Source organism: Cimex lectularius, unplaced genomic scaffold (assembly GCF_000648675.2).
Source record: "Cimex lectularius strain Harlan isolate CLEC.00 unplaced genomic scaffold, Clec_2.1 scaffold24, whole genome shotgun sequence".
NCBI lineage: Eukaryota > Metazoa > Arthropoda > Insecta > Hemiptera > Cimicidae > Cimex > Cimex lectularius.
This window is the reverse complement of record NW_019392666.1, coordinates 113157-132941: the sequence shown is the minus strand read 5'-3', so window position 1 is coordinate 132941 and position 19785 is coordinate 113157. Positions and strand designations below refer to the sequence as shown.

Below are 19785 nucleotides of genomic sequence, written 5' to 3'. Positions count from 1 at the left end.
AATTATTTTTTCGAATAATTTAGAAAGAATGGATAACAAACTAATAGGGCGATAAGATGATGGGGAGCTTAAATTTCTACGGGGTCTTGGGATCATTTTAATGTAAGAAAGTTTCCATTGTATTAAAAAGTGTAGTTCTCAAAATTGCGTTATATAAAGAAATCATACCATTGAAAAATCAACAAAACAAAAAACAACAGAGAATCATTAAGAATGGTCGTCGGAGTGTCTCTCTTTGCAAACAATCAGCGGTATAGACTTGGACGAGAGGGGAACGCGGAAGCCGTTGGATCCCAATCTTTTCAACATATATCTTCAGTTTAAACAGATCCTTCCCACGCGTTTAAAATAAGTAAACAGAGAGTGTTTAAACATCTTGTGCACGTTGCCCATTCCAATTTTACAAAGAGTCTTGCAAACATAACTGACGTCAGTCTCGCATGTGTAGATAGTTCCAAACTGCCAAATTTAGGTTATCCAACTGAAATGTCAATTAAGCATTAATCAGACCTGGCCTTAAAATGTAAAAAAAACTTCTTTTGGTAGAAGCAGGTAAACAAAGGGTCAACAGATTTTCGACGCCGCAGCTAAAAAAATGTTAAATAAATTACACCGCGAGGCCATTAGGACACCACGAGCCCATTCTGAAAGCCTTCTGCCGTTATTAAATGCGGATTTATGAATTGTTTATTAAAATCCCGGACTGGCGAGGGTGTGGCCCCTGCTGGTAATTCTCAACTGGCGCCATTCCAACAGTCCGACGATACACGACGGGTTTAGATTTTTCGCCGGCTCAAACCTGAAGACTTTGTCATTCGGGCGAGTCCTTAAAGGCTTAAACGTGTATGACGCTTTACACAGGTATGATTTCTAATCATGTAGCATGTGTTGTTACTGGAATTCTTCCAATAGATATAAAAATTAAAGAAACCTTAGAAAGACTTGGAACGTCCTGAGTCCTGAGGAGTGGATCATAAATGTCTAACGAAATTGAAACTTCGTTCAAAATCTTCACAAATGGAAGTCGATGAGCCATCGTAACATATGATTCAAAACCAGGTTCTATTATATTACTACAACGATTTAGACTAGAGGTAGACTACTCAAATAACCAAGCTGAGGCGTTCGCCCTTCTATAGGCAAGACATTTAGTCATCTGCAGCAGTTTGTGCGTTATTTTGCCTGGCATAGCTTTTTGTAAGTGGAAGAAAAGTGTGTGGCATAGGAAACCAGCGAGAACAGGAGGACCAGATAGATGGTCTGGTAGGACCATCAGCCTCGCAATCGTACAATACCTCAAAGCCAAGTTTCACTTTATTTAACGGAAAATAAACTGCAAAATGTCTACTGAATAATTTTTAGATGGACCAGGGAGAATAAGCGGACCAAAATGATCGAATATGAGCAAATTACATGTACAGCAATAGGAAACAAGCGAGAGCGGGCGGACCGGAATGATCGCGTACGTCTTCAGCACCTCGCAATCATACAATATCTCAAAGCTAATTTTCATGTCATTTAACCAAAACGAAGCTCAACAATGTTAATCGTCCATTGAATAGCTATAATTTAAGTGGACAGCGACAGACAGACCAGCTAGTAGACCAGGATGATCGGACATGATCTAACTACTGATCTTTTCGCACTTTGACAGTATTCCTCACTACTAATTTCAATGTTAGTTGGCAAAACAAAAAATCTTTAAAGAATGCAAAAAGTATGTCCATTGAATAAATATAATTTAAACTGACCATGGAGAATAGGCGGAGCAGAATGATCGGATACGAGCAAATTACTGGCCGTCAATAGGAAACCAGCGAGAGCGGGCGGACCGGGATGATCGCGGACATCAAACTTCAGGTTCTTCTCCCAATCGTACTATATATCAAAGCTAATTTTCACGTCATTTAACGTAAATATAGATCAACAATGATTGACCAGCGTCAGAGAATCGTCAGAGAATAAGCGGATCAGGGTGATCGGACAAGATCCAACTACATATTACTTCGAGGACTCTGACCGAGTATCTCACTGCTAATTTTGATGTTATCTGATAAAATAACACAAAATATATCAACAATGAAAACAAGTTTGTCCATTGAGTCTTTTAAAAGGATCAGCGAAAATAGGCGAACCACAATGACAAGAGAGGAGCAAATTACAGCTCATCACCTAGCAGACTTTCGGGCAATATCTCACAATTAAATTTCACGTTATTTGATAAAACAAAAACAATGGATCAACAATAAGGTATGACTATTGACCTCCAATTATAACCTTGACATTCCAAACCTTAGATGTATATCTCTGGCATTTAAAAAAAAAACCGATAGGTACATTTGGATGGTCTGAGTCTACCAAACTATAAGTTCTAACTCTTTATATTTTATTCTACCATAAGGGGTTGTGAAATGTGGATTTGTTAAATTTTTTCTAGTCGGGAGGGAGGGCGAAAAGACGAGCCTGTAATTTATGTATGATTTCATTCTTACGACACATCACTTTGGGCTGGTTCGTTATGGCTCTTGCTAATTTGTCTTTTTTTTCTTGAACAAAGGGGGATATCATTTTAACCAAAAGAAGAAAGTATCGTGGCGAAGCCGTTGCACAACAATTACCCTATTGAAGTGGCAATTTCGTCTTGGGCTATATTCCCCAAATGGTACCGGCGCATCATCTTCAGAGATTTATGCCCGTTTTAGGAATGAATCGTTAACTGCGGAAAATTTGCCATTTGCCCACTTGCGTAACATTGGAGGACTAACAGACGATGGGTTCTCCACTTGGCCCTATAGGAAACATCGGTTGATCGCTCAACCGAATCAGAAGGTGTGGCCACGTCTCCCCTTGTCCTAATACGTTTTTTAAACTTTCGAAACTTCCACACTATCTCTGATAACAAAATAAACATGCGGTCTGTAATTTTTCAAGTTATATTAAAGCAACCGTAAAACGTCATTATCTCCTTTACGAAAGCAAAAAACTGAAAAGACAAGAGAAAATTCTACCCACCCTGGATTTCTAAATTAAGGCAGAAAAATCAACCTTCCAGACAAAATCTAGCGAAATTTACCATTTCGTACAATATATTTATATAACAAAAATCTTTTCCTTAAATAACAGAGGAACTAAATTCTCCCCAATAATTAAAAGAAAAGAAATATTAATTACTCCAATCAAATCTTTTTAATTGAAAAGACAAAACAAACTATTAGGCCTGACCCACTTTTCCTTTTTAATTCCAATTTTAAATTAAACAACGGCGATAGTGGGCAAACAAATTCATAATTAAAAGATTTCAATCATATTTTTAAGCCAATAACACTGCTTGATGCTTAAATCGCCTATGTTTACAAGTAGAAAGTGATCATTAAGGATTGAATTTACGTCTGTCCTTCTTTTTTTACGATAAATAAGAGAAGACGTCTTTAAAAAATCTTTATTTAAACACAAGATAGGTTCAATAGGGAAATGAAATATTGTACACAATAGTAGCAACAGCAAAAAATTATATTCTTGGAGTGATACTTGTAAAAAAGCGTGACGAACATTAACCAGCAACATCACAATAAAATCTTTTATTTTTAGGGCCTTTGTTTATAGCATTGAAAAATGACAATTTTGAAGTTCAAGTTTGAAAAATTCAGTGTGTTCAGGGGTTGGTCGTTGTGTTATATTGTGAATTGTGTCCTTTTTAAGACTGAAATGAAGCGAAAGGCACTACTTAAACCAGCATCACTATAATAAAATCTTTTCTTTTTTTATGTTTAGGACTACATTGGTCATCGCCAGGACCTCTGTTCCTTATCTTTGCATTTCTTTCCTTACCTTTCTCGCGTTTTAACCTACTCGTTTCTTTTAATAGTTCTCCAGCCAAGTTATGTTTTATGATATAACAGTAACCAACTATCTCTTTTTCTTTAACATATTGTTAGCCTCACTGCACCTCAGAGCTTCGTCAATTGTGGTTAAAATAAGACAACTAACAAACACAAATACACAGAAACAAGATAAAAACTTGTTAGTCTGATTAGCTTTCACACTACCCTGAGTACTCGATATTCCTCTGGGTAATTGGGGGGGGGGATAGCCTCTCCATTCACGCTAATAAATTACATTCACACGCCAGGCTTCGTTCACACTACCTCAAAGAACTCGATATTCCTCGGGGCAATTAATAAATGACATTCACACTACCCGCAACTACTCGATGTAGTATTCACGCTAATAAATTAAATTCATATGACACATCTTTTACACTACCCCAATGCTCTTGATATTATTTGGGGTAATAGAGATAAACCATGCCATTCACGCAAATAAATACATTCGTTCCAATACATAACACACATCACATGCACGAAGGCAAAAATTTCTATATACAATTCAAAATATTTATAGCCAGAGATACTGGAACAGCGATTTGTGCCTGCTTCCTGAAAATCGCTTATAAGCCATTCGGGATGTATTTCTTTCTTAGCAGATTTAGTTCTTTGTAGTCTGTTACACGCTCTACCGTGATAAGCTTTCCACACAATGGGCACCTTCGTGGACTCACTCCCGTTAGTGTCCGTGTGTGATCTTGCTATGACCTATGCGCAGCCTAAGTATGACCTTTTTCCTTCTAAATCCTGCCTCCGCAAGGCATGTCTAATATCTGTCCGATAAATTAAATTAAATTTTTCAAAAATTAGAATTGTAATATGAACAATTTATTCTATTGGGAATTAAAATAATTGGATACTATTATTTATTAATAAATAACAGTATAAAATAATTGAATAATCCCCGTATCAATAGTTTTCAAGCACAATCTATCTGACTTAATTAATTTTTTTTTATAACAGGAGAAAAAATCCAATCAGACTTTATGAATATGCATTGTCAAAACAATTTAAAAAAATAATTAAATTATTGCTTTCCCTTTTTATTTTTGTTATTTTTGAATCGAGCCTGCCGTAACTTCGTAATATCTTACGAGTGATAAATCATCAATAATTGATACGTCAATGCTCCTCGGGGTGGTAGATGCCAATTATAACGTGATTTACATTTCGAAAAGAGCAGTTTTGATTCCGTGGGCGTGAAACTTTGTGACTTCTCATTTGGGAGGGAAAAAAGAGCTAAGCACGAGCTACTCTAGCTTGTTCCTATTATGTGGCGGAAGCGTTTAATTGCAATCACGTACCGGAAGCCCGTTTGCTGTATTATTCATGACTTTTTCCCATTGGTGACATTGGGCTGTTGATTCGTTTTCGAAAAGTTTACCTACCGGCATCAACGCAAGTATTGAAGGTGAATGCCCATATAAAATAGTTAAGGCGATTTGAATGGTCGGCCTTTGTGAGACCTGTTTGTAGCTTCGCAAAATGACAAAGGGGTGACAGATATGTTAACGTGTTGTTCTCTGTCATTTCATAAGTTTGGAAAATTCAAAGTGTGTTCAGAGGTTGGTTGTTCTGACTGAAATGTCAAGAAGCAAAAGGGATGTTTGAAAAGGTGTCTTTATTGCGTTGTTCTCCCAATATTATTTTTCCTTGGTAACTTTGGATAACATCATAAAAGGATCAATAGCTACTCCGTGTCATTTTGTCATTGACATCATTTCATAAATGTGAAGAAGTGGAAGGGATGTTTAGTGGTTGGTCTGTGTGTTATTTTGAGAGCCATGTCCTTTTTAAGACTTTTTAAACTATCATGGGTTGAAAGAGAGAGGTGTTCAGAGGTTGCTCCTGCGTTATTTTGCCAAAGTGTCAGTTTTGTAACTATAAAAATATCAAGGGGTGAAAGCGCTTTCGAAAGGTCGATGCTATTCGTCAATCATGTCATCTCATAAATTAGTAAAATTTGAAGGGGTTGAAAGAGATGTTCTGTAGTTGTTCTTTTGTGAATCTGTCTTTTTTAAGATTTTGTAAAATGTCATGAGATAAAAGGAATCTTGAAAAGTGTCTCCGTTATTCTGCCGATGGGTCTTCATATTGCAAATTTGAAAAATTTGGTGAAAGGGATTTTTTTGCCGGCGAACTACTATGGTCATTGCCGGCTCCTCGCACACCTTCTCTGTATGTCTTCTCTTCAATTTTATAATTGCAAAAATATGTATTCTTTTGTACATTTTTCATCACCTTTTTGTCATATTCCTTTGGTTGCTAGACGATCCATATTTTTATTAGTGTTTTGCTATTATTATGTTTATTTACCTATCTTCCACACGCAATACTCCTAGTACACATGTTATATACATAAACACACATAATACTATAAGATTTTAATCTAACCTATATTTAGCAGGTCTCAGAGTACAAAAGATCCAGAGTACCCACCCAACTAAATACTGACATGAGATTCCATACTGAAAAATGGCAAAAAGGAGGGAAAACTCATAAGGTGGGGATGAGATAGGAAGTTGATGTCCGAGTGGATCGAGGTCACGATAGCTCAAGTGGTAGAGCAGCGGCGTACCTAGCTGAAGATCGTGGGTTCGAATCCCGCTCGTGCCATTAACTTTTTTTCATCTCAACTAAAAAAATTAATTAATTGTAATGTATTAATTGGTCAAGCGGACCACGAAATTAGTGAAATTCTGAGTAACCTTTCATACCGAATTTACAATTAAAATTGCTAAGACACCGTGCAATCAAATTCCAGTTATTTATTCTGTGTCGTTTTATCAAAGGTGTCGATAACTTAAAAATGTCATGACGTAAAAGGGATATTCACAAGCATGTAAAATTTAATGGGAGAAAGGGATGTTCAGTGGTTAATCTGTGTTATATTGTGAATTGTGTATAGTTTATAGCTTTGCAAAATGATAAGGGGGTAAGGTATGTTCAATGATTGTTCTCTGTGTAAATTCGTAAGTTTGAAAAATTCAAGGGGTGAAAGAGGTGTTCAGTGGTTGGTCTGTGTTATATTTTGTAAATCGTGGCCTTTTTAAAACTGTAAACTGTCATAAAGAGAAAGCTATGTTGAAAGGTGTCTCCTGCATTATTTTGTCAATAGTGTACGTTTTTTACTATGAAAAATGTCTAGGGGTGAAATGGATATCCAATGATCTCTGTTATTCGTCAATCCTGTCGTTTCGCAAGTTGAAAAATTCAGAGGTGAAATGGTTGTTGAGTGATTAGTCTGTGTTATTTTGTGAATTTTATCCTTTTAAAGAACCTATACCAAAGGAATATTCAATGCTTCGTCGACGTTATTTTTTTAATCGTGTTCTGTTATAGTTTATAAAATTCAAGGAGAGAAAGGGATGTTGAGTGGTTAGTCTGTGTATCTATTTTGTGAATTGTATTCTTTTTAAGACTGTAAAACGCCATAGGGTACAAAGCTTTTGATCTTTTTGAAACGTTGTTTTTTTATTTTCTGGCCGGATTGCAGCTATTGCGGTACCTCGCGTTTTATTGAATGGACAAAATTGGCTCTCCAGTAGGACAGGCGTTTTCACATTTTTGATAGAACTTCTCTTACTCTTATCATTCTTAATTGGACCTTCCACACGTATGTACATACATAAAATGTTATAGTCAACCTAAGTTTGGCGATTCTTAAGATACCCTGATGACCCGCGATTCACGCTAATAAATACATTCACACTAGTATACTTGTTCCTGTCGATTATTGTGTCCATCAGTATTTATCTTATTGTAGTGTTTGAATGTAATATGGTCTGTTATTAAAGTTTATAATTTTTAAGCGTCGGATTTACAAGTTTTAAATTACACCCTTGTACACTAAGGATCTAATTCAAAGTTTCTTGCTGTTTGTGCGAGGTGTATTTTTATTTCAGCCACATTGCACGAAGTATTTTCTCTCCCTTGTTCAACCGAGTGGATTAGTAGTGCCAACGACTTGTTTCAGACGTTTTTCTATGGTATTAGTTTTTTTTCAGGGCAGTTTTTATGCCTACTTTATCAACTAGATTAGTTATTTTGTCAGTTTCACTACTTATGTGGAAGTTGTCTACTTCTGTATTCTTTATATCTTTTGTATTTATCTGTGTATATTCTCTGTGTATATGTACTTCAGTATTGATTTGTGCCTCGGTGTGAATTAAGTCAGCTTTTGGGTACTTTTTCTATTGCTGTTTAATGTACAAGTTGAATGAGAGTTTGTTACATGTTAGGCTGTATAAGACCTCAATTTTTCCAAATTAAAAATATTTACAAACAGTAAACCAAATTTAGGAATAAAAATACCTTTGTATAGGATGGGAATGTACCAGGATATAAAGAGCAAGAAACGTACGTAAAACCTCGCTGGCCCATTCCCAAACAGGATATCCAAACCGTGCTCTTTGAAAATTAAATTTCTTCTGAACTTAACGTTTGAACGAGTCAAGAAAAGACTTCTGGCAGTAAAATCCTCCTCTAATCTAAAATCTAAACTAGAGGCACTTAACGTGCTAATTTGTACGTCGTAACAGTTATTTATTGGAATATTCCATATTGATTTTCCACATTCCGGACAGGGAAACGACTCCTGAAGACGTATCAGTAAATGGTAAATACAAACACGGTAGCGAGCACGTTATTAATTTTCTCCCAGGTATTGTTCAACAAACAGGGAAACGTCGAGAAAGCAGCTACGCTCCGGCTAAGTAATAAATGATGTTTATCCGATTAGTTGTTCCGTGAAAACGCATAGGTATATGCTTTCTAAAACGACCAACAGCGCATTTAGTTAACACGTTAACACGAATTCAAATATTAATGATAAATATAAAAATAAAACATCACTGGTAAGGCAGATCTTATGACGTTCTGGTGACGTTTTTTTTTCTCAGCCGGTTAACTACTAGGGTCATTGCCGGCACCTCACGTACATAAGCTTCTCGCATTTTTCTTTGTTTTCAACTTTATCCCTATCTCAATCACTATATCTCTTCTTTTAATTTTGTTTCCTACCGACCAAACAGAGGAGTGTCTTGTTGCTCGTTCCTACCATCCCACACGTGGTTAGTTAAAAATACTTCAATATTTACAGACTCACTAACAATACCCACTCATGCAAGAAAATGATTACCTAATCCACAGTTGGCAGGGCTCCGAGTACAGTTGCACGAATGAGGTCCTGCCCCTACAACTAAATAAAAAGTCAGTAGGATAGTCATAATCCTACCGACTTCCTTGCATTCGTGCTAATAAATACATTCATACAGTAAGTACACAATTTCATTCATCCATTAGACTAATTTCCTTTTGACGGGCTTGTGGAGTACTCGATATTCCTTGACATCCACGTCCATTTACACAAAACATTCACGCTAATAAATACATTCATATTGGAGAGGTCCCAGCATCTCGGTTACTATAACCTTGATAGCGGTGACCTGTCCCTCACATCACACAACAAATATATAATTACCTAAAGTAATTTGTCGGGCCTGTGAGCTACTCGATATTCAGTCACAGCCACACCCAGTCATACATCACCCACGCTAATAAATACACTCACACTGCAAAATGCAGATATACCACGTATGGTTGGTTATATGTATCCATACGCATTTATCAATTTTAAGTGCCTAATAAGTTTATCTTTGAAGTCACTGTTATGCTTAAGAACTATTTCCAGATTAGATGGTAGATCACACCGTTCTCTGTACTCTCTTAACTTATTACATTCCTCTAATAGGGGTCTCACCGTTACCGGGTTTCCACAGAGTGGGCAGCGTTTTTGACTTCTACTTAGTGACTTGTTGCCAGCAGTTTTATAAAACAAATTTAAGTACATGGGGCTCATAGTGACCATAGCCTAAAACTCTGGATTGACAAGAATCCTAAATTACCGACGTACGCTAAAAATATTTAAATAGCATTTAAAGTATCTTAAACGTGTCTCCGATCGACCTGGTACGCCAGTCTTCGCTGGTTTTGTCAGACGCTTATAGTTAAGCATTATAGTTTCTCCTTGGAAATTGCCTGGGAATCTTCCGAAGACGTGATGTAATACATTTGCATGCAGAACCTTCGGAAAAATAACTGTTAAAATTTAAAATTACGCGTTTAATTTCCATTTGAAGTCAAAGTCAATACCTAGAGTGTATTGTCTGTTGGAAGATCATCGGGTCAATTGAGATCACGAGTGGCATGCATCGGTTTGCTTTGATAAAAATAATATTTATGAGAATTTTTTGTTAATAGAGAAAGCTTAGGTTTTATTTTCAAAAGCACTTAAAAGAAACGATTTATCAAGGCAAGAGCTTAATATACGTAATTTGCATATATGATTTTTCTACCATACCTCTGCAAGCTTGTTCCATTTGCATGAATATAACATGATTATTTTCTGAGCGAATGAGGTAGCCAGTCAAGAAAATTGGAACCAAACGAAGGTCTACTGGCCAAGTTGGGCAATATTTGGCATTATTTTGTTATTAATTTCTGGTCCGCTTATGCTCGCTTTCCGACATATTGTCAAATTAAATAGTTGAAAATGGCATCTGGCAAGCATGTTCCTAGAAAACAGTTATGGTTTTTGTATTAACAAAACGGTTACCTCTGATATTTTTTCAAAATGAAAATAGTACGTAAAGAGGTAAAATAATCTCTGACACGGTAGAAACACAGCGTGGTTGATTTTTCACGGTACACGGAGTCGCCACGAGACTCGTATTTATTTTCAAGATCCTAGGCCCCACAGATCCTCAAATATCTTTCCTCTTTTTAGACTGATGGATCTGCCAGATCGTAAACCGCTCGTCTTTCCGCGACGTATCGCCCAGTATGAAAAATACGAGGTCGAAAGGGTCGACGGTTCTCGCCTGCGATTATCGGCCTTAAACTATTCGGACACGGCCTAAAATAATCGACTCCGCGAAAGATTTGACAAATGAAAAAAACTGAAAAGGTTTCGTAATGTGAATTTGTCTTCAATTTGTCTTTGAACGGAAAGGAGGAAAAATTTGCGAGCATCTGAAATGTATTCGGGTAGGAATTAAATTGAAATTAATGATGAACACAAAAATTAAAATACCCTAAAAATAGCGACCGACGATGAAAAATGTAACAGGTGTTTCTACCTGGCAAATCTACTTCTGGAATGATTCTTCCTTCTATTCATTCATTAAGTTAATAGTGAATGAATCTCAGAAGGCCTTGTCGCATTTATATTTTATGAAATCCCTGTTTTTATTTTGTTTTGTAAAAGATGCCTTTTATAGAAGAAATTTAAAGTAGTCTTGCAAACCGGTAAATCGAATGGATGTGATGGCCTCAGCAGATAAGTCGACCATCTGTTATTCTTAGAGCGTTACTCCGCGAAGGCTGCTCTGCTGATTTTGTCAACGGAGACCCACTTTTACATGTGACCAAGATCACGATTTTTTAGACCATTTGAATTCTATTTTCCTTTCAACGGCCCACCCATGTTGTTTCCTCTCTGAGCGGAATAAATTTAGAAGGGGATGATGTTCGATCCTTGTTTTTTTAATAAGTCTTCGTTTTTTTTTAGTTAGGCGGATTTCTATCAAGGAATGTGTCACTACGAGCTCTAGTCTTTTTGAAGATCTTATAAACCGGGTGATGTGTTTGGCAAGAGGATTGAAACCAACTATATATACACCATATAGAATGAAATTGACTATTTATAAAATTTCGCCTGACAGAAATTCCTTCTATATTACTTATTATTATTGGTCACAGGATAAAACAAACCAATGTAAACTAGATAGTTTATTTAACAGTAGAGAAATTATTTTTCCCTCTAGACAATAGTACCTGTTATGAATAAATATATACGGAACGAGGGGGTCAGAAAATAATTTCAAATCAAAGGAATCGAACCCAAGACATCTATGCCATGAAAATCCCCACATATTACTTATTTTATGGGTCACATAAAACAAACCATTACTATGAAAGTAGATTTTTTTTAACACGAGAGGAATTATTTTTCCCATAGGCAATAATACGTGTTATGAGTAAATATATGGAACGAGGGGGGGTCAGAAAATAATTTCAAAAGGGACCGACAGGAATATTACTTATTGTTATGGGTCACAGGATAAACCAAATCATTATTATGGCATTAGATTTTAACAAGAGATGAATTATTTTTCCCACTAAACGATAATACCTGTAATGAGTAAATATATTGAACGAGGGGATCAGAAAATTTCAAAAAGAAACGACAGGATTCGAACGCAAGACATCTACGCCAAGAAAATCCCCCAATATTACTTGTTTTATGGATAAAACAATCATTATTACGGAACAAGATTTTTTTTTGTTAACAGGAGAGGAATTATTTTTCCCACTGTTATGAGTAAATATATATGGAACGAAGGGGGTCAGAAAATAATTTCAAAAGGAAACGACAGGAATCGAACCCAAAACATGTTGAGTACAACTTATTGTGATGGGTCACCGGATAAACCAAATCATCATTATGGAACTTCATTTTTTTTAACAGGGGAGGAATTATTTTTCCCAGTTGGCAATAATACTTGTTATGACTAAATATATGGAACGAGGAGGTCAGATAATAATTTCAAAAGGAAACGATAGGAATCGAACCCAAAACATGTTGAGTACAACTTATTGTGATGGGTCAGCGGATAAACCAAATCATCATTATGGAACTACATTTTTTTTTAACAGAGGAGGAATTATTTTTTCCACTAGGCAACAATATCTGTTATGAGTAAATATATATGGAACGAGGTGGTCAGAAAATAATTTCAAAAGGCAATGAGAGGAATCGAACCCAAGACTTCTATGCCTCAAAACGAGATTCTAACGCCCCAAAAACACGGCCACAATGGTCTTAGTTATTTCATTAAGGGGGGAACGATTCCCCAATTTGCAAAAATTACGAATTGCCACTTTCGATTTTTTTCACTCCGAAATTATACAAAATATCAGTTTTATTTTTTTTATTCGTTACGTATTACGGACATTTATTCTAGAATTTAATTTCGGAAAAAAAATCAAAATTACAGTACAGTATAATTTTCGAAGAGGGTTAGAATTCGGCCATTCTAAAGTACATTTTCTAGAACCACTATGATAGATATTAAAAAAAAAAAAAAATCGTTTTGTGTTAATTTATTGGGCAAACAATTATTTGTAATATGTACTCGCCACAATGGCACTGGTTAACTAGTCTTACTTGTTAAAAACATTTTTTTTTAAGGGATATAACCCATACAATATTTATATCAAAATGACCAGGAGGGTGTAAGCAATTTTTTAAGATAATAAAAATTAGGCACAGTAACATAGTTTCATGTAATCTTTCGTTATCCTGTAATCTCGCCGGTTTGGACTGTCAGACACGTTTCGGCAGCTGAATCAAATCTTTATCTTTGTTATTTAAAAATTCTTTATCTCACGACCTATTACCTGAGCCTTGGAAAAAATTCTTTAGTACTATCTGTTCTTAAAAAAAGAAATCGTTTACTAATCAGTAATTACAGCCCGATCGCGAAATTATTCGTAATCTCTAAGGTTTTTGAGTCTATCTGAACATCTTTCTCGTCAATGTTCATGGTAAGTCACCTACCACAAATTTGTTAATTTTTAGAGAATTAAATTATTAATAATGCAGAAAGTGGTTCTCAGGTTGAAGTTTACACGGATCTGTCAAAGACAAAAACAAAGGTTCTATCGATCACAAAAGATTCAGGCTGAGTTGTTTGCTCATTCGAGGAAATCTTTTGGAAAGGATTTGTTCTTATCTGTTGACAGAAAAATGAAGAGGTTTTTTTTTTTCACGATCTATGTTCCTGCGATATAACTGTCTTCGTGGATTTCCCACGGATCCCGACTTAGCCCAATACTGTTTATAGTTTAACTATCTCTTTTTTTTCTAGTCAGTTTTTTTGGCTTTTCCGAGTAATATATATTTATTTCATTTGTACTCTATTGAGGACTGTTGCGTTCTTCAGGAATTTTTGTGAAAATATTCGGATAAATAGCTTTGGTACTTTGCGATAGTGGTTACTCAATTTCTGAACAAATTCGCACTAATCTGGCATTGTCAGTAAGTGTATAAATTAAATAAATAAATTTCACTTTCTTCGGTGGTTCGTCTGTGTGATATATTAGTTTCCATTTGATTGAGATAAAGGAACGACAAATAGAAAGAACGAAGGACCATTTTTCTCAGTTTTATTCTTTCTTTAAATTAAGTTTTTCGAACGATGTTGATGAATACAAGCTTCTGAAACATACTTTGATACCAATTAGCCGTTGCTTGAGCATAATGGTTGTTTCTCTTTCAAGTCTTATTTCATAGCGCGAGGTCGAATCGACTTTTTACAAAATACATGAAACGAGCTTGTATGTATAATTACGTGGGCGAGTCTATTTATTCCTGTTTTGTGCTCTTTTATGTAAGATTGTTTCCTTATGACTAATTCCTCCTCCGGGGGTTTGTATTTTTCCGTATACATAATACATCAGCTTGAGAATTGACCATATTCTCATTTCGAAACGATCAAAGTTTGTGAGAGAAAAATACAAATCTATTTAGAAGGTAGGAGAAGAAGGTTCAAAAAATTTCACTGTTAACAATCGCCAAGAATGGTGTAAAGGATAAATAACAAGAGAAATAATTTGTATAAATTCGACACAAAAAACTAGTGTTAAAAGTCGGAAAAACTCCGGCGGAATACTTCGTCTATGTTTATTGCCTACTATAACATTCGAGATATCGCGTGACGGGTCTTTAAATAACTGAAACGAGCCCAAGTCCTCGACAGATTAATTCACAAAACATACTAATAACGTCACAGTTTTCAAAGTATCGAGAAGAATATTAAGTCCAGTAGCTGCCCATAGAAGACTTCGATTTGCTGGCTGCAGAAGGATGATCGTATATGCTGACAAACCGGTCAGGGCGCCCCTTGGGCCATATCGGGCCGCATTGCTCCAAGGACGTTTACCTCACAAAGTCCCTTGCTAAGCCCTAGGCCCTCGTTATTCTTTCATTGTCTTTAACTCAAAAGAACAATATCGGACAAAGACAACCAATAAAAACAAGGTTCTATTGAAATTGCTACTTTCAACTCGTCTCGTATTGAGATTTTTAATGTGTCTTGGCTATATTATTTATTGGCCGTGTAATTATTTCTCGAAATAAAGCATTGTTTCAAAAGATCAACAGCTTTTACGCCTTAAAGAAAACCATAAAATTTCCATTAGCCGGCAGAATCCATTAACTTGAACCTGAATTCAAGATTATTCACCCACTTACACATATAAACATAAAACTCCTACAAATCTAGGACTTTTTAATGAACCTAAATCAATTAAATTTTTTAATTTGAAAATAACAAGGATGCACGTAAAAAAATATTATTTAAAAATCCATTATATTTCGAGGTCCGATTGACCAAATAGCTTATTTCAATTAATTAATCTTTATGTGAGGTATTGGTTGAAATAAAAAAGCCAGCGTCACGAGCGGGATTCGAACCCACGCTTTGAAAAATGGCAAAAAGGAGGGAAAATTGGAAAGGTGGGTAGAGATGGGAAGTTGGTGTCCAAATGGATCGAAGTCACGATAGCTCGAGTGGTAGAGCAGCGGCACATTTAGCCGAAGGTCGGGGTTCGAATCCCGCTCGTGACACTGGTTTTTTTCTTTCAACCAATACCGTACATAAAGATTAATTAATTGAAAGAAGTTATTTGGTCAATCGGACCACAAAATGGTCCTTTTGGAAAAATGTGCATGCGAACAATTTTATTTCTAGACTTGAACAGGTAAACAGTTCTACATTTTACGAAACCATCATAATCCTGTTTTATAATTTGGAAAAATTGTTCCAAGTTAAACAACTCTGATTTGTTTGAAATCAAGGCTGGCGTAGCACAAGGCAGCTTCTTAGTCCCCGTGCTGTATCTGCAGTAACAAGTGGCCTACCACTGATGGAAAACATAACAGTCGCAACGCCGATAACACAGCTGCCCTCTCTGTCGAAAAATGTATCCATGCATCCACGCACTGACTGCAAATGGCAGTCAACGTCATCCATGAATGGACAGATACTTGGAAAGACAAATTAAATTACTTGAACTCCGTACATGTAAATTTCACGGATAGAAAATTAGAAGATAAACCGATCTTCAATCGTAAAGCACTTCCTTCCCATTATTCAAGACAATAGATAAAAAAAATTAAATTGTAAAGCACATATCAAAAAGAAAAAATGATTTCAAATACCGACAATTTTATTGGTTGCTAAGAAGGAAGGCTATCAATACAAAACAAAATAATGATTTATAATCACATTTTTTTTGAAGGGGCATCCGACAGCTAGGTCATTTCTGCCCCAAGGGGAAGTAAAATATTGCAACAAACCCTCAATACACATCACACCAATAAATACATTCTCACCTATTTGCATTGATCGCACTCATTCTGTTTGGTAGTTGTTGGTACTCAACATTCCTCCATCTGTGTTCCCTATAATAAACTAATCTAACTTGGGGTCGATGAGGTACTTGTATAAAATTTCCGCCATCAACCCAAATAATATACAAAATCTGAGGGTGGGGTGGAAAACCTACATTAACCCCTCCCATTCACACCAATAGATAAGTTCACTCATACAAGACCAAAAAACACAAAACGCATAATTTAATTTCTATATACAGTAAAAAATTCCCAATTCCCTTAAAAACGCGGAACAGGGGACCCTGAAACTCGTTGATGTGCCCGAGAACCCCTTTTAAATCTGGCGGCGTGCCACTCGCGCCCTGTAGGGAGTCAAGGCACGACACGTTTCGATTATGTGAGACACATCGAGCAACCTTTCTCTGCATAAGGGAACCTGCGAGAGGATTGGCCCATTAGTCCATGTGTCAACTGTGAATGACCTATTCTTAATCTGGCTAAAATTATTTCTTCTTTATGGCTCAGATCCTCGGGGGGGGGGGGGATCTGCAGGTCGTGATCTTAACACGAAGGAGCCTCTCGGATGACCCTGCCATTTATCCCTTATCATCTTTTTTAACAGCTCGTTCGGCGTCAGAGGGCCGATGGGGATCGCGATGGTCCGATCGGGAGGGTGCGCGTTCCGGCATTCGCCGCCGCTATAATCACATATTAAAACCTATATGGATTACCGTATACAACTTCGGGGGTGTGCCAAAAATAAACAATACAATCATAATACAACGGTTCCAAAATAAAGTTCTACGAGAAAAATGGTAGATGCTCCTCGGTATGTTCACAATAGCGACATATAGAGATCTTAACATACCGCACATCGACATGTAAGATACTTGTACCTACATCTTCAAAGAACAACCGCCTGGTACAATACATAGCACATCGTAAAAAGTTCGACTGAAAAGGAAAAAGCCTTTTTTGAATTAATCCTGTAAAAGTTAAGAGGTGTACTCAACTAGATAAATTGTCACTAATGAGCGGACTGAAGTGTACTACTAAATTAGCCATTGTAAAATTAATAAATGGCCTCATTTGACCACTTGTAATAAATCAACGCATTAATAAAAACAAATTATATAGAAAGAAAATAAGAAGAAGAATAAAATGCTAATCTTATTTTCACAGTCTTTGTTTTTCTTTTTTTAATTTAATTCCATATTCCGGTTTGCAAATCCAATTTCATAACATTTCCTCATAGTTTTAAGATACTGTGTCCGGTCAAGTCGTGATGAAAGGTCATAATCAAGAGTGAAAATCTTATCTGTATTAATCAAAACATTGTATTCCCCTAATAATTAAACAAGCAAATGATCTATTTCTACTTCTCGTTGTCGTACTACATATTCATTAGCATGCTTATGTTTCTACGCTGCTCGCCCTTGATCTTAGACAAATACACACATGGCATTCGTAAAACTTTTCTTGTTTTGTGTAATAAGTTGTTGAAATCGCAAGATTAAAACCGGATTGAAGGCAAATTTAAGTAATACAACATTATAATGTATATTTCTCTCGGCTGATGCTTTGTGAAATTGGGCTAATTTTGATAACAAACCTTTGCCTTTTTGAAACGGTGGTTTATGGTTGTTTAATGCGCAATATATAAAGCTGTAAATGACATAAAACTAGGCCAGGCTTTAAGATAGTGTCCAAGACATTTTCTGGCAGTAGAGATATAAGAATGGAAACAATTACTCCGTTTTTGTCTCACAATTTTCAATAGTAAAAAAAAAAAAACTGGACAGATTGTTTTATTCCTTTTTATATTGTAACCCGAGCGGATGATCGGCCGGTCGTGTAAAATCTAAACATTTCGTAACATTTGGGGTTGATAATCCGTAACGGAGGCGTAAACAATGGCCCCCTTTAAAAGGTTCAATGTTGAGAAACCTATTAAACGCATAAACAGAGCTTAACAAAGGACTAGGCGAATACTACGTGAATATAGGTCGGAATTTTTATACTGAATGTATCCTTAACCGAGCTTGACCAAGCGTACGCATCCTTCTTCATTAATGCTGTTGGAGAGCCCATCCGTGAAACATTACGTTTTTTTTAATAAAAAATTTATAGGTAATAATGCTGGGACAGTTAGAAGTTAATTCTTGCCTTAAAGTGTCCACTTGCTCGATTAACTTAAATAAGTTACGATTAATACATGCAGTGCAACCCATTGGGACAGTCATGGTGTCACTACTATTGTCCTCTTAAGGGACGTGCCCTGTAAAGCTTGATCTGATATCACATGTGAGGTCGTAGTTGTACCATATCAACCCTTTAGCGGTCGGAGACATATTAGCATTTAAAAAATTTAACCTCAAACTGAACTCTGAAAATAATCACGAGGAATGTGAAGTAATGAAAAAAGTCAGCACTTACGTCTGGATGGTCTTTGACTGGGACGAAGACTTTTTCCATGAGCGTGGTCGTCTCTCCTTCCGGTTCTGGAAGTACAAGGGGTTCCTTTTTGACGCCGTCCACCTGGAATAGGCTCGACCGGACTCTTCCGATCTCTGAAAAAAAAAATCTAATTAAAAATCGAAAAATTTTAAGAATCGATGTCAATTAACAAGTGATTGGGTACAATCTATACATTAAAACTGTTAAAATTGTTAATACTGAACGAAATACTTAAGCACATACGCCAATGTTTTGTCCTGTCAAATAGTATATCTTATAATATATAAATTACATAGAAAAAGTCTTTATCAATCTTGGTTTTGTTTCAACTTATTTTCACTTGGCTTTTCTATCTGTTATACATTCTCTTATCACTGAATATTTTGGCTGTTGGGTCGTTTCATGGCTTCATTCACAAGTATACAAAATTATTATAATAATGTCCTACCCTATTATTATGGGAGGTTTTACGTCGAAATAACTTCACAGTACCTTCTCAATTCAAATTATCAAAGAATATCCTGACGTCTTTATATAAGTGTATATAAATTACATATAAAAGTCTTTATGAATTTTGGTTTTGTTTCAACTTATTTTCACTTGGCTTTTCTATCTGTTATACATTTTCTTATCACTGAATATTTTGGTTGTTGGGTCAGTTCATAGCTACATTCACAAGTATACAAAATTATTATAATAATGTCCTATCCTATTTTTATGGGAGGTTTTACGTCAAAATAACTTCACAGTACCTTCTCAATTCAAATTATCAAAGAATATCCCGACGTCTTTATATATGTGTATATAAATTACATATAAAAGTCTTTATCAATTTTGGTTTTGTTTCAACTTATTTTCACTCGGCTTTTCTATCTGTTATACATTCTCTTATCACTGAATATTTTGGTTGTTGGGTCGTTTCATGTCTTCATTCACAGTATACAAAATTATTATAATAATGTCCTACCATATTATTATTGGAGA

General features: G+C 35.8%; 1 protein-coding gene across 6 annotated transcripts in view; it reads right to left on the bottom strand.

The window, feature by feature from the left end:
- LOC106674450 (protein held out wings) overlaps positions 1-19785 on the bottom strand; it is a 109904-nt gene that overhangs the window by 23025 nt on the left and 67094 nt on the right. For all 6 annotated transcript variants that reach the window (XM_014407182.2, XM_014407178.2, XM_024225119.1 and 3 more), the window contains exon 2: positions 18781-18914. In XM_014407182.2, the coding sequence (XP_014262668.1) occupies positions 18781-18914 (134 nt within the window). The remainder of the gene's footprint in view (positions 1-18780; positions 18915-19785) is intronic.